General features: G+C 43.1%; 1 protein-coding gene across 12 annotated transcripts in view; it reads left to right on the forward strand.

Annotated features, from left to right (window-relative positions):
* Tnrc6a (trinucleotide repeat containing adaptor 6A) overlaps positions 1-13,886 on the forward strand; it is a 177,572-nt gene that overhangs the window by 136,768 nt on the left and 26,918 nt on the right. For all 12 annotated transcript variants that reach the window (XM_015998876.3, XM_042283132.2, XM_076551724.1 and 9 more), the window contains one exon: positions 11,103-13,682. In XM_015998876.3, the coding sequence (XP_015854362.1) occupies positions 11,103-13,682 (2,580 nt within the window). The remainder of the gene's footprint in view (positions 1-11,102; positions 13,683-13,886) is intronic.

The raw sequence follows: 13,886 nt of genomic DNA on the forward strand, positions 1-13,886 counted from the left end.
AATAAATCATCTTATCCCTATGTCTTAGGGTTTCTGTTACTGCAATGAAACCCCATGACCAAAAAGCAAGCTTGGGAGTGAAGAGTTTCTTTGGCTTACACTTCCATATCACTGTTCATCATTGAAGGAAGTCACAACAGGAACTCAAACAGGGCAGGAACCTGGAGGCAGGAGCTGATGCAGAGGCCATGAAGGAGTGCTGCTTACTGACTTGCTTTCCATGGTTTACTCAGCCTGCTTCCTTATAGAACCCAGGACCACTAACTAGCCCAGGGATGGTACCACCCACAATAGGCTGGGCCCTCCCGCATCAATCATTAATTAAGAAAATGCCTAGCCACCGTGGTGGTACACACCTTTAATCCCTGAACTTGGGAGACAGTCAGATCTCTGAGTTCAAGGCCAGCCTGGTCTACAAAGCAAGTTCTAGGCCAACCAGAGCTGCTACATAGAGAAGTCCTGTCTCAAAAACAGGAAGAAAAAAAAAAAGGAAGAAAGAAAGAAAATGCTTTACAGCTGGATCTTATGGAGGCATTTTCTCAATTGTTCCTTCCTTTCAGATAATTCTAGCTTATTTCAAGTTGAAATAAGACTAGCTAGCCACCCTAATATTTATAGAAAGACCTACACTTTCAAAAACAGTTTAACATTGTATATAGGTCAGGTTGTAGGTAATTAAGTTGAATTTCATTTGGGAAGCCAGGTTAGAAGAAAAGGTGTTGGTCATTGGCATAAGCAATCTGTTACTAAAGTCTTAGAGTATTCCTTATCCAACAAATGCCTGAGTATCTATTACGAGCCAGGTAAGGTGGTGTATGATAAATAGACAGTAAAGTGACATAGTGTATTTAGAAAAGTTTAAGTCTGCCTCTTCCATTTGGGAAAAGAAAGAACAAAGCTATTTTTAAAATGGAGGCAACAGAAATGTAAGAGTTGTGTATCTCAGAAATAAGTGGGGAACTGGGAAGACGCTTTACTCAGTAAAGTGCATACTGTGCAAGCATGAGACCAAATTCAGACTTTGAGCATCCCTGTTAATAAAGCCACATTTGTGATCCCAGCACAGGAAGGCGGAGCAGGGGAGGGTCCTTGGGACTTGCTGGCAAGCCAGTCTAGCCAAATTGGCCCAGTCCAGGTTTTTTGACAAACCTTATCTGAAAAAATAAGATTGGAGATACCCAGCATCAGCCTCTGTGCTCCACATGCACATATACCCACACATGCCCCATCATGTACACATGCATAAATGAGTGTGGGTCAAGATAGTCAAGTTTTGTAGGTGCTCATTCTGATGAGAAGTTATCATGTGTGAGCATAGGAAAGAGCCTCGAAAGAAAGCGATGAAGAAGACCCCCCTGCCTGTTTTTCAACGAGGTTGGTAAGCAGGGCACTACATTTATTTGGAGGCATTAAATCCTGAAGCCGTCAGGAAATACAGACTGTGAAACTGAAACACTCCGAAGAACAATATTGACACTTTTGTCTTTAAAGATTTATTTAAATTTTTTTTTTAATACATGTGTACGTGTGCTCCTGCATGAGTATATATGTACCGTGTGTGTGCAGGAGCCCACAGAGGCCAGAAGAAGGTATTATATCTCCTGAAACTGGAGATCCAGGTAGCTGTGAGCCCCATATAGGTGCTAGGAACTGAGCCAGGATCCCCTGCAAAAGCAGTAAGTGCTCTTGACCTCTGTGCCAGCTTTCTAGCCCTGATACTTTTCGTCTTTAAACGATAATTGTGAATCTCCTCTTGCAAGTGTATATCATATATTTACATTAATGTTTCTCTGTGTGTTCTGTTTAAGTGGTAGCTGAAACTTTAGCTATAAAACGGACCATGGGAAGTCAGTGAGCCAGAAAAGGCTCCTTATAAGAATCAGATCCTGCAGAGCTGATGACAGTGGGTGTGACGATCGTAGGACTGCTCTTGACAGGGTGTGTGTCATGACTGTACACTAGTGAGGGTGCTTATTCTCATTTCACACATCAGGTAGTACCATACTTGTTTTACACATTAGAAAGCAGCAAACTCATTAGTGATGACAGTGTATTGGACAGAATAAGTAGCATGGTCACTCACTCAGAGACACTCTAATTATGTAGATGACTACTACCAGAGGTTCAGAATTGTCTCTCTTTAGCCTTTTTAGGTTAGGGAGTTGATTGGGCATGAGGCAATACATGGAAATCCAAATATAATTTTCATAGTCAGGAGGAAAAGGATGCCTCTCTTATTCTGGTATATTCTGTGCAAGAGTAAAAAGAAGCAACTCTGCACTTCCATTTTTGTTAGGACCTTGTGCAGGCTAAGCCTGGGCCCGTTATTATCTGATCTGGCCTCCAACAGTCCAATGGATGGGGGCTGGCAAGGTGGCTCATAAGGTAAAAACACTTGCTCTGCAAATCCTAATGACCCAAGTTCTCAATCTCGAGAACCCATGTAAAGTTGATAGGAGAAAACTGACACTACAAAGTTGTCTGTCTTCTGACCTGTGGCACATGGGTGTGCACACTCACAGAATGTACACAGTAGGAATAGTAAACACACAAGGTTTCAGACTGCTTCTTTGCACTTGACTCCTATAGCCGGGCAGGTCCTGCTCCTGCTCAGAGAGCTGGGTTGGAAGACTCGAGTGGTGGTGATAACACTCAGCAGCCCTGGCAGACTACTGTTTCTAGGGTCAAAATGCGCTGATCTCCTTCTTCCACGTGACCTAATCCATGTGGCGCAAAGACCAGAACAGTGGGTGTCCATCCTTTCAAGGCCAAGGGCTGACGCCTTCTTAGTTGACTCACATTTTGTTTGGATTTTTCTGTCACACACATATGCACATGTTCATTATGGTCGAACCACTTGAAGGTGAAATGGTGAACCTCATGGCACTTCATGTTTAGTCCCCTGAGACTGAGGGTAGTCTCTTCTCCAGCTTTGATCCTGTCATTTATCACCCCTGTCCATAGGCCTATTAACAATTCAGCACTGTCTTCTAATAGTTGGTGATCACATTTCTGCTAGGCATTTCAAAGTAACTTTGTTTGTTTACTCATGGTATAAAATATTAAAAAAGCATGTAAGACAGTGCTATATTGTTCAGGAATGAATTCAGATATGAAATTTAAAGGTTTTATTTGTCTACTGGCAAAAGAGACTTGTAAAGTAGTGAAAGAATACAAGGCATCATCCTCTAGCACTCTAGTGTATTTATTAAGGTGGTGGTACAGAACATTCTTACATTCTTCTTTATCAACTTTCCTGTTGATATTTGAAACATCCTCTCCCTCCACCCCTCCCTCCCCCATTCTTTTTTTTTCTTTTTCTCTTTTTCTTTTTTCTAGGAAGCTCAAATACATTTAAGCCTTAATGATGAAATGAACAAGAATTGGGAGGACACTAGGATTCTGAAAGTGTTTGCAGATTGAAATGCATCCTGCCCCTTCGTTGCTCTCTTCCAAGATAGCGTGTGTAACTCGTGCTTCTAGCACTCGCTTGTCCTTCCTTTTGCCTGTCAGCACACTGGAGTCTTTACTTGCTCTGAATTCCCCTAAGCCTCTCTAGCCCTGAGACTCTGAGGGAACTCTTGTCCTCCTATTTTTAGAGATCGTAAAGGAATGGCTGTGTTTACTGTCTTGTCATACACTGCTGTAGTTCTCTGTAACCTGCCTCTTGCTCACTAACTAGAGCCATTCTTACCAGGATGTTGGATGCAGACTATTAAAAAATCTTAAAATGTGGGTTCTGTTTTGTTTTTGTTTTCAAAAGTCTCTTGCACGTAGAGGTTGTTTTTACTTTTTTCTAATCATGTCTTTCTTAAAAGCTTCTTTGCCCCTTGGCCTCTGTGTCATTGTCTAGCTCTTCTTTTCTTGTACCCTCTGCTCCTCTTGTGTATGTAGCAGTTTCTCTGACCAGCTCTCAAGTTTCACTCTTTTCGTTCGCTTTGTTTCATATTTCTCCATGTTTCTGGGGTCATGTCTTCTGGAATCTTTAGCTAATATTAGGTTCCTTTAAACTCAGTGTGTGCAAACTTGAACACATCCCTCTGCCTTCTGGATGCCTCTATGCTCCAAAAGTTGGCCCACCATTCATTCAGGAACTTATCTAGAGTCATGGAAATCCTCTTGAATTCTCCCCTTTGTAACTTCTGACTCACTGGTTTACCATGCTGTGCTCAGTTTGAACTTCTGGATTCCTGTTTCTTTTCTCCCCTTTTGACTGTCAGTTGCCTAGTGGAAGTATTCAACATCTGGTCAAGAGCAGTATGCTTGCAAATGCGTTCAGCAGCCTTTTCTGTCTCTTCTGATTGACATGTTGTCTGTGACTGATTTCCAGCTGCCTCAGCAGAATTGAATAGTTGTCATAGACCACCTTGCCCATGAAAATACTGCTTCTAGACCAACGGCCCAGAAGTAGGTACTCTGACTGTTGCTTATTGAACCATGACCAGCCCTGAGTACTAGTTCTTTTTGAGGCTTCCTTCTGGTGAGACTTAAAGTGTTTGAGGTAAAAAGAAATATTGAAGTATTTGAAAGGAAAAAAAAATGATTGACTTTCCTTCAGCTTCAGTTCTTCTTGAGAGTATTGACATTTAACTGATGTCACCAGTTGTGGCTGTGCCCTACAGACCCTGTTTGCATAGGTATCCCCAGGGCACTGTTCACTCTTCTAGGTGTGGGTCAGCTAGCCCACTCTCCTAGAACAGTTTCTAAATGGGATGCTGATGGCATTGTTTGTTTGTTTGTTTTATGGTTTCAAGACAGTTTCTCTGTGTAGCCTTGGCTGTCTTGGAACTCACTCTGTAGGCCAGTCTGGCCTCAAACTCACAGAGATCCACCTGCCTCTGCCTCCCAAGTGCTGGGATTAAAGGTGTGCGCCACCATGCTCAGCTGGTGGTAATTTGGATTTCACTTCTTAGTAACGTTCCATGTTGTGAAAACTTGTATTTTACATTTACTCAGTAATGCCCCTTTTCTCCCTATAATACAGGGGTTTACCATTCAATGTTCTTCACTATGTCTTGGGGGAAGGTCATGGTCATGTACTTAGAAAGCCTGAATGTTTCTCCTCCACATTGCTTAGAGTAATGGGCTTTGGCTTCCCTGTTCTACTGGACTTTCAAGTCTGATCAGCCTCTGACTCCGATTCCTGAGTTGCTATTTCCTTTCCCACCATTTCCCTCTCTACACTGTAGCATTTTCATAATCAAAAATACCTTGAGAGTCATCTGAAATAACCCACTTTAAAAACAATTTCTCATTTAGGATTTATTGAAAGTGTCAAGTATGTTACAGTTTTAAAATGGAGTTTTAGGTCATATCACTGAAGGTACTTCTCCCTATTTTCCTAACGTAAATAAGAAGACATAAAACAACAGCGCACCATTAGATCACCACAGACATCTCCAGGTGAGGTCAAGGCTAGAATTGAAAAACACTTCTAGTAGCATTAAAGGTGATGGAACCCGTTTGCAGGCATCAGATGGCTGCTACTACTTTGCATGCTCTGTAAGAGATCAAATTAGTTATTTTATGGTTTCTTTCTTTTTTGGTGTGGGGTGGGAGTAGGAGGTTTAGACAAAGGGTCACTTCTGTGACCCAGTGTGTCCTGGACCTCTCCATGCTCCTGCACCAGCCTCCTGAGTGCTGGCATCACAGCTGTAGCATTACTTCTACTGTTGGCTTCTTTTTTTTTTTTGAGACCAGGTACCTCCAGTTGTTCTGGAACTCACTGTATAGAACAAGTTAGCCTCAAACTCACAGAGGTTCACCATGGCCAGCATGCTTCCTTTTCTTTTATGAATAAGAAAATCCTCTTTACCAGTAACTTGTTTTCCTCCTTACTCTTTTTTTTTTTTTGTTTTTGTTTTTGTTTTTGTTTTTGTTTTTCGAGACAGGGTTTCTTTGTGTAGCTTTGCGCCTTTCCTGGAACTCACTTGGTAGACCAGGCTGGCCTCGAACTCACAGAGATCCACCTGCCTCTGCCTCCCGAGTGCTGGGATTAAAGGCGTGTGCCACCACCGCCCGGCTTCCTCCTTATTCTTAAAACTTTATTTGGTGGTTTTGATTTATTGTCTCATTAAAAACAAGCATTTTCCAAGTACTGAATATTCCTTTTCTCCTACAAATGGAAAACGTTAACCTTTGCTCTGTCTTTGGCATCTCCTTGGTTCTGTTCTAAGTTGACTTGAGTTTTAGCTGTAGTACTTATTGATTCTTCGGGACACTGCTGTTGTCTGTCCTGGGACCCTGCATACTCCCTCTGTGTGATACTGGCGGGGGCAGCTCTTGTACCTGCTACACGTGATGTCTGAGTCACTTTAATCCTGTTAGACACTCTGGTTAAGCCATGACACTCTGTGTCGTGCCAGGAGGCAGTGGTGCACACCTTTAATTCCAGCACTCTGAAGGCAGAGCCAGGTGGATCTCTGAGTTCGAGGCTAGCCTGGTCTACAGAGCGAGATCCAGGACATGCACCAAAACTACACAGAGAAACCCTGGGGGTTGGGGGGAAGAGGGGGAACCCCTGTGTCTTGCTACTTCATTTCATCTGAGGTTGAGGTTCTGTAGCAAGTTCTCTTCTATGGGCTACAATAAAAGCTAATATAGGACTTTCAAGTATTTTTGTAACTAATTTTTTTAAGTGATTATATGATTTTGAAGATGGAGATCTCTTTTCCCCATTGATATATATGAAAATAATTTTCTTGGTAATTTTTGACAGGATCTATTGTATAGCTCAGGCTGGCCTCTGTCTAGCTCATTGTGCAACTGAGGATGACCTTGAACTTCTGATCCTCCTTCCTCCACCACCACATCCCTCCACTGCTGGGATCATAGACTTGTATTACCATGCTATCCATGTTTCTGCAGTGCTGGGGACTGAACCAGGGCTTTGTATATGTTAGACAAGCACTCCACCAACTAAGCTGTGTTCATACGGTTTGTTTTTACGTTGGTCTTTTTGTGTCCTTGTTTATTTATCTTTGAGTTATAATTTATCAGAATTGAATGGTAGAGTTGTTGACATGTATTCTTTTTTCCTGTTGCAGTGGGAACACTTTGTGTATTTTCATGGTTAAACTCCAAGTCTGTTCTCTTGTTTTCAACGTGGGTAGTTTTGTTGTAGATGCTCAGTGTTTGTTTGTTTGTTGTTGTTTTTTTTTCTTATTCCTGCCTGTGGAAGTGTCAATACATGCACTCCGGTTAATGGTAGCAGGGGCATGTGCAGTGGTCCAAGTTGGGGAATAGTAATGAAAACTGAGCTGCTCTAGATTTGGAGGGAAGGTTTGTATTTAAGAATGCGTGAATGTTTTGGTTTATTGTGCACAGGGAAGAATAAAGGCTAAGGCTTAGGTCTTAGCTAGTTAAGAGGTCTTGCTGCTCTTCTCAAAGAACAAGTGTCTTCCCAACCCCCAGGCTGCCTGGGACTCCAACTCCAGAGGACCCAGCGCCCTCCTCTGGCCTCCAGGAGTGTGTGCGTACACACACGGAGGGGATGACAGTCACACAAATACATAGACATGTAAATAAAAATACTTTTTTTAAAAAATAGGAACAATAGTGAGTTAAGGAAAATTAGTAAAGAAGTTTTGTGCTTTACCCCACATGTTTTCTAGAAGTAGGTATTGTAGGGTGTGAATATAATAATTTACATTGTGTTTATAATAGTAAAGCAGAGACCTTACACTAGCTGTGATGTGTGCTGTCCTTTTGTTCTTAATGAAAGTGATAGGATAAATGAAAACATGTTTGGGAGATAGAATGGAAGAATGATAATTGTGAGTGTGCATCATTAATAATGGTGGTGCCCTTTATTTAGTGCCTTACGTGGATCAGATACAGTTCAAAGCACCTTTAATTGTTAATCATTTAATCCTTACAGCAATCATTTAAGATTAGCCTCTATTGTCTAGATGAGGAAACTAAGGCATACAGAGAGAAGGTCCTACCTATGGTCTCACAGGCTGGATAAGTAGCACAATGTCTCTTGGTTTGTTTTTGTTTGTTTGGTGGGTTTTTTGTTTGCTTGTTTTGTTTTGGAGAAAGGGTCCCTCTACATAGCATTGGTTATTCTGGAACTAGGGCAGTGGTAGCACACGCCTTTAATCCCAGCACTTGGGAGGCAGAGGCAGGCAGATCTCTGTGAGTTCGAGGCCATCCTGGTCTACAGAGCGAGATCCAGGAAAGGCTCAAAGCTACGCAGAGAAACCCTGTCTCGGAAAACCAAAAAGAAGAAGAAGAGGGAGGAGGAGGAGGAAAAGAAGGAGGAGGAGGAGGAGGAGGAGGAGGAGGAGAAGAAGAAGAAGAAGAAGGATGACTCAAGCCATTTCCAGTGGCTTAGTGGTTATGGATCAAGATATGAGCTCTCAAGTCTCCCTTTTTCTGCAGCTGTCCATCCGTGCTGTGGCTGGGAACCTTCTGTTTGACAAGATACTGTTGACATAGAAAAAGCTTAGAGAAAAAAGAATCATTATTATTTTATTTTTGGAGTTGGCATTTATCTGAGGTGGATCTGGCCTGCCCAGATGGAGACATGTGACATTTATCTGAGGTAGATCTGGCCTTAGTACTCTGCTTAATTTTTATCTGAGACAAACCTTATTAGAGGTAGTTTATTTAAGGCACCCGTTTCCTTTATTGGTTTAGCATTTAGGAAAGTAGGCTGGCCTCAAACGCACACACATCCTTCTGCTTCTGCCTCTTAAGTGCTAGGGTTAAAGTCATGGTCCACCATGCCCAACCTTTAATGGAGTTCTCAACTGCTGACAGCAGTAACTAAATGCTTTGTGTAAGGTAGTTATGGTTAATCAAACAACCAAATTTATTAAAAAGTACCCTTTTTTGCTGGGTCTGGTAGCACATGCCTGTAATCTCAATATTCTTATGGCTGATGCTGAAAGACTTCACAAATTGAGACCAGCCTGGACTACACAGAGAGACCTCATCTCAACAAAGGACCAGGAATGAAGTTAGTGATAAAATGCTTACCCAACATGAAAAGGGTTCAGCTCCTAGTGCTCCCTACCCTCAAATGAAAATAACATAACCTCATTTCACAGGTGGTTGTCCTCTAGCCACTATGAAGAATCCAAGTTTGAGTCCTGGTGGTGGTGGTGTGCCGGTCACAGATTTCTAGCTACTTTGATTTATGGAAGGACTCTAACTTATCCTATGTCTTAGGATTTTTGTTGCTGTGATGAAACACCATGACCAAAAAGCAAGGTGGGGAGGAAAGGGTTTATTTGACTTACACTTCCATATCACTATTCATCATCAAAGGAATTCAGGAAAAGAACTCAAACGGGCAGGAACCTGTAGGCAGGAGCTGATGCAGAGACATGGAGGGGTGCTGCTTACTGACTTGCTCTCCATGGCTTGCTCAGCCTGCTTTCTTATAGAACCCAGGACTACCAGCCCAGGGATGACACCATCCACAGTAGGCTAGGCCCTCTCCCAACAATCATTAAGAAAATGCTCTACAGGTTTGCCTACAGCCTCATCTTATGGAGGCCTCTTGTTGTTGTTATTTGTTTGGTTTTGTTTTTCGAGAAAGGGGTTATATGTAGACCAGCTGGCCTGAGTGTTGAGATTAAACTTGCACCACCATGCCTGGCCTGGAGGCATTTTCTCAATTGAGGATGTCTCCTTTCATGACTTAGTTTGTGTCAAGTTGACATAAAACTGTCCAGCACATCTTCCTTCTCTCATTCAGTTTCTGTAAGTTTTCTAACTTGTATCCTTTGGTTTCTCTACTGCAAAGTGAGGGCAATACTTGTGCTCTAGAATTGTCCCAAAGATTTGGTGCAGATAGATGTTTGCAGAACTGCTGCTATGTGATGCAGTATAGAATTATTTCTTCTCAGGGAAGACTAGAAGACAAACTAAATGGACTGCCTTTGGGGGCGGCAGAAGGACAGGCTTCTACTGCATAGTCTAGATTTCCTCTGCGTCATAGAGATCTGCCTCTTGTGGGTTTGCACCAAATGTGTGACCACACCCAGTTTCTAATGCTTTTTGAGAAAATAATTCTAAAAGGGAGCAGTAGTCTGCACTTCGCAGTACTTCCTTGAATATGCTCACTGGTTATTTTACAGATCAATTGTTAGTTGCTTTTCTTGCCATTCTTAACAACTCACCATTTACTTCTTAGCCTTTATGCCTTGAGAGAAAGTAATAGAAGCAGACTTGTTTTTCCATAGTAGCAAATCATACTATTAATGTGACTGATTTCTTTCTAGACTTGTAAGCTACCCCTCATGCAGATATCTTAAGCCATTGTCACAGATGCACTTCTACCCACCAGACCCTTACACCAAGTGAGATAGACTGAGAAACTAGCAAAAACACACATCCACCCTGTCTGCAGAAAAAATAAATAAAAATAGATGATAGTTACATGGCAGTGTGTCTAATACTTGGATTATATGATTGGTTTCTTATGGCCTTCAGTATTAGCTGCTGAGTTACTGATCATAATTTGGTGATTTTTCAACATACCAATTTTTCCCCTGTTGTCCCTTAGTAAACATAGTTATGAAAGTAGATTAGGAAATTTTTTTAAATTACTATTCTTGCTTGTATGTAACACTGTATTTGAATGTATATACTAGTAAAATAGAAATACAGTGCAAAGGCTTTGGGATTTTTACAAAATTGTTACAACACCCAAAGGAGTTTCGTAGAAAGCTATTTTAGGAAACTGAATCATTTTGGGCTCCTTACTCCCTAGTCCATTTTCTCCCAAGTCAAGTCTCTGAGCCTGGATTGCCCTAATTCATCACTGCCACCCAGTCTTTCCTACTCCAAAATTCTTGATTTGTTGGGATTTTACCAGTTCGTACATTTAGCAGGTATTCCTTTGGGGCTTTCAGTTCCATGCAATACTGTAGGGTGTGGAATGAAGCAGCATAATTCTGCCTGTGAAATTACTGACCATGGAGAGTTGGTGGTTGGAAGACAACCAGTGCCTCAGCCATACTGCGGAGCATCTTGCTAATGCTAAGGAGCGACATGTATCTAATGGATCATCATTCTTCTCAGCCTACTAAAATCATTTTGGAAATGGTTAACACTTTATAAATAGTTGTACTTCTCCTTTATTCTAGATATAAATCATAATACTTCAGGATCCCATTATGAAAATTGCCAGCGGGGACCTGTGTCTTCTACAAGTGACTGTAGCACAAGCTCTAAGAATGCTGTAAAGGACTTGTTGGAAAAAGAAGCATGGCCCTCGGCCCCTGGCAGTGATCCCGAGTTGGCTTCAGAATGTATGGATGCTGATTCTGCCTCCAGTTCTGAGTCAGAGAGAAACATCACTGTCATGGCTTCAGGGAACACAGGTGGTGAAAAAGATGGCCTTCGCAACAGCACTGGACTCGGTTCTCAAAGCAAGTTTGTGGTTGGTAGCAGCAGCAATAATGTGGGTCATGGAAGTAGTACTGGGCCATGGGGCTTCCCCCATGGAGCCATAATAAGCACATGTCAGGTCTCTGTGGATGCTCCTGAAAGCAAATCAGAAAGTAGTAACAATAGAATGAATGCTTGGGGCACTGTAAGTTCTTCATCAAATGGAGGGTTAAATCCAAGCACTTTGAATTCAGCTAGCAACCATGGTGCCTGGCCAGTATTAGAAAACAATGGACTTGCCCTAAAAGGGCCTGTAGGGAGTGGGAGTTCTGGCATCAATATTCAGTGTAGTACCATAGGCCAGATGCCTAACAATCAGAGTATCAACTCTAAAGTCAGTGGCTCTTCTACCCATGGTACCTGGGGCAGCCTTCAGGAAACGTGTGAGCCTGAAGTAAGTGGTACACAGAAGGTTTCGTTCAGTGGTCAACCTCAGAATATCACCACTGAAACAACTGGACCAAATAACACTACTAACTTTATGACCTCTAGTTTACCAAACTCCGGTTCAGTACAGAATAATGAACTGCCTACTAGTAATCCAGGGGCCTGGCGTGTGAGCACAATGAATCATCCTCAGATACAGGCTCCGTCAGTTATGAATGGCACTTCCCTTTCTCACCTTAGCAATGGAGAGTCAAAAACTGGAGGCTCCTACGGTACTACATGGGGTGCCTATGGTTCTAATTACTCTGGAGACAAATGTGCAGGCCCTAACGGCCAAGCCAATGGTGACACTGTGAATGCAACTCTAATGCAGCCTGGCATGAATGGGCCAATAGGCACTAACTTTCAAGTTCACACAAACAAAGGGGGAGGTGTTTGGGAGCCTGGGACAACGAATTCCCAGAGTTCACCATGGGGAAGTGGAAATGGGGCGAACTCTGGAGGAAGTCGAAGAGGATGGGGAAGTCCTGCACAGAACACTGGCACTAGTCTACCCAGTGTTGAGTGGAACAAACTGCCTAGCAATCAGCATTCCAATGACAGTGCAAATGGCAATGGTAAGAAGTTTACAAATGGATGGAAGTCTACTGAGGAAGAGGATCAGGGTTCTGCCACATCCCAGACAAGTGAGCAAAGCAGTGTGTGGGCCAAAACAGGCGCAGTGGAGAGCGATGGCAGTGCAGAGAGCACTGGACGCCTGGAAGAGAAAGTAACCGGGGAAGGGCAGAGTAGAGACAGACGGAAAATCGATCAGCACACATTACTCCAAAGCATTGTAAACAGAACTGACTTAGATCCACGTGTCCTGTCCAACTCCGGTTGGGGACAGACTCCTATTAAGCAGAATACTGCCTGGGATACAGAGACATCACCAAGAGGGGAAAGAAAGACTGACAATGGGACAGAGGCCTGGGGAAGCTCTGCAACACAGACTTTTAACTCAGGGGCATGTGTAGATAAGACTAGCCCTAATAGTAATGATACCTCATCTGTATCAGGGTGGGGCGATCCCAAACCTACTCTGAGGTGGGGAGATTCCAAAGGCTCAAACTGCCAGGGGGGGTGGGAAGATGATTCTGCTGCTACAGGAATGATCAAGAGCAATCAGTGGGGGAATTGCAAAGAAGAGAAGTCTGCATGGAATGATTCGCAAAAGAACAAACAGGGGTGGGGTGATGGACAAAAGTCAAGCCAAGGTTGGTCCATTTCTGCCAGTGATAATTGGGGAGAAACTTCCAGGAGTAACCATTGGGGTGAGGCTAATAAGAAATCCAGCTCAGGAGGTAGTGACAGTGACAGGTCCGTTTCTGGTTGGAATGAACTCGGTAAAACTAGTTCTTTTACTTGGGGAAATAATATAAATCCAAATAATTCATCAGGATGGGATGAATCTTCTAAACCTAGTTCTTCCCAGGGATGGGGAGACCCTCCAAAGTGTAATCAGTCTCTAGGTTGGGGAGATTCATCAAAACCAGTTAGTTCTCCAGATTGGAACAAGCAACAAGACATTGTTGGATCGTGGGGAATTCCACCAGCCACCGGCAAGCCTCCTGGTACAGGCTGGCTGGGAGGACCTATTCCAGCTCCAACAAAGGAGGAAGAACCCACAGGCTGGGAGGAGCCATCCCCAGAATCTATACGACGAAAAATGGAGATTGACGATGGAACTTCAGCTTGGGGCGATCCGAGCAAATACAACTACAAAAATGTGAACATGTGGAATAAAAACATCCCGGATGGCAGCGGCCGCCCCGACCAGCAAGCGCAGATGCATCGGCTGCTGCCGTCTGCAAATGCTGTCTCAAGCAAGGAGGCAAGCGGTGGCTCTGGTAAGCGTCCTCTTTGGAGTCCAGTGTTGTTCTGGAAGCAAACTTGTGCTGACACGCTGTCATAGATTTATTCAGCAGAGCACTTGAGCACATCTTGGCCTCGAGCTGTGCTCCAGGGGTCGTGTTCACAAGGCAACAGCTGTGTCTTACATACTCTGTTCTCTGTTAGGAGTGTAGAAGGGGTTAAGTGGCATTGTTACACAC

The sequence above is a fragment of the Peromyscus maniculatus genome, chromosome 1 (genome assembly GCF_049852395.1).
Source record: "Peromyscus maniculatus bairdii isolate BWxNUB_F1_BW_parent chromosome 1, HU_Pman_BW_mat_3.1, whole genome shotgun sequence".
Lineage (NCBI taxonomy): Eukaryota > Metazoa > Chordata > Mammalia > Rodentia > Cricetidae > Peromyscus > Peromyscus maniculatus.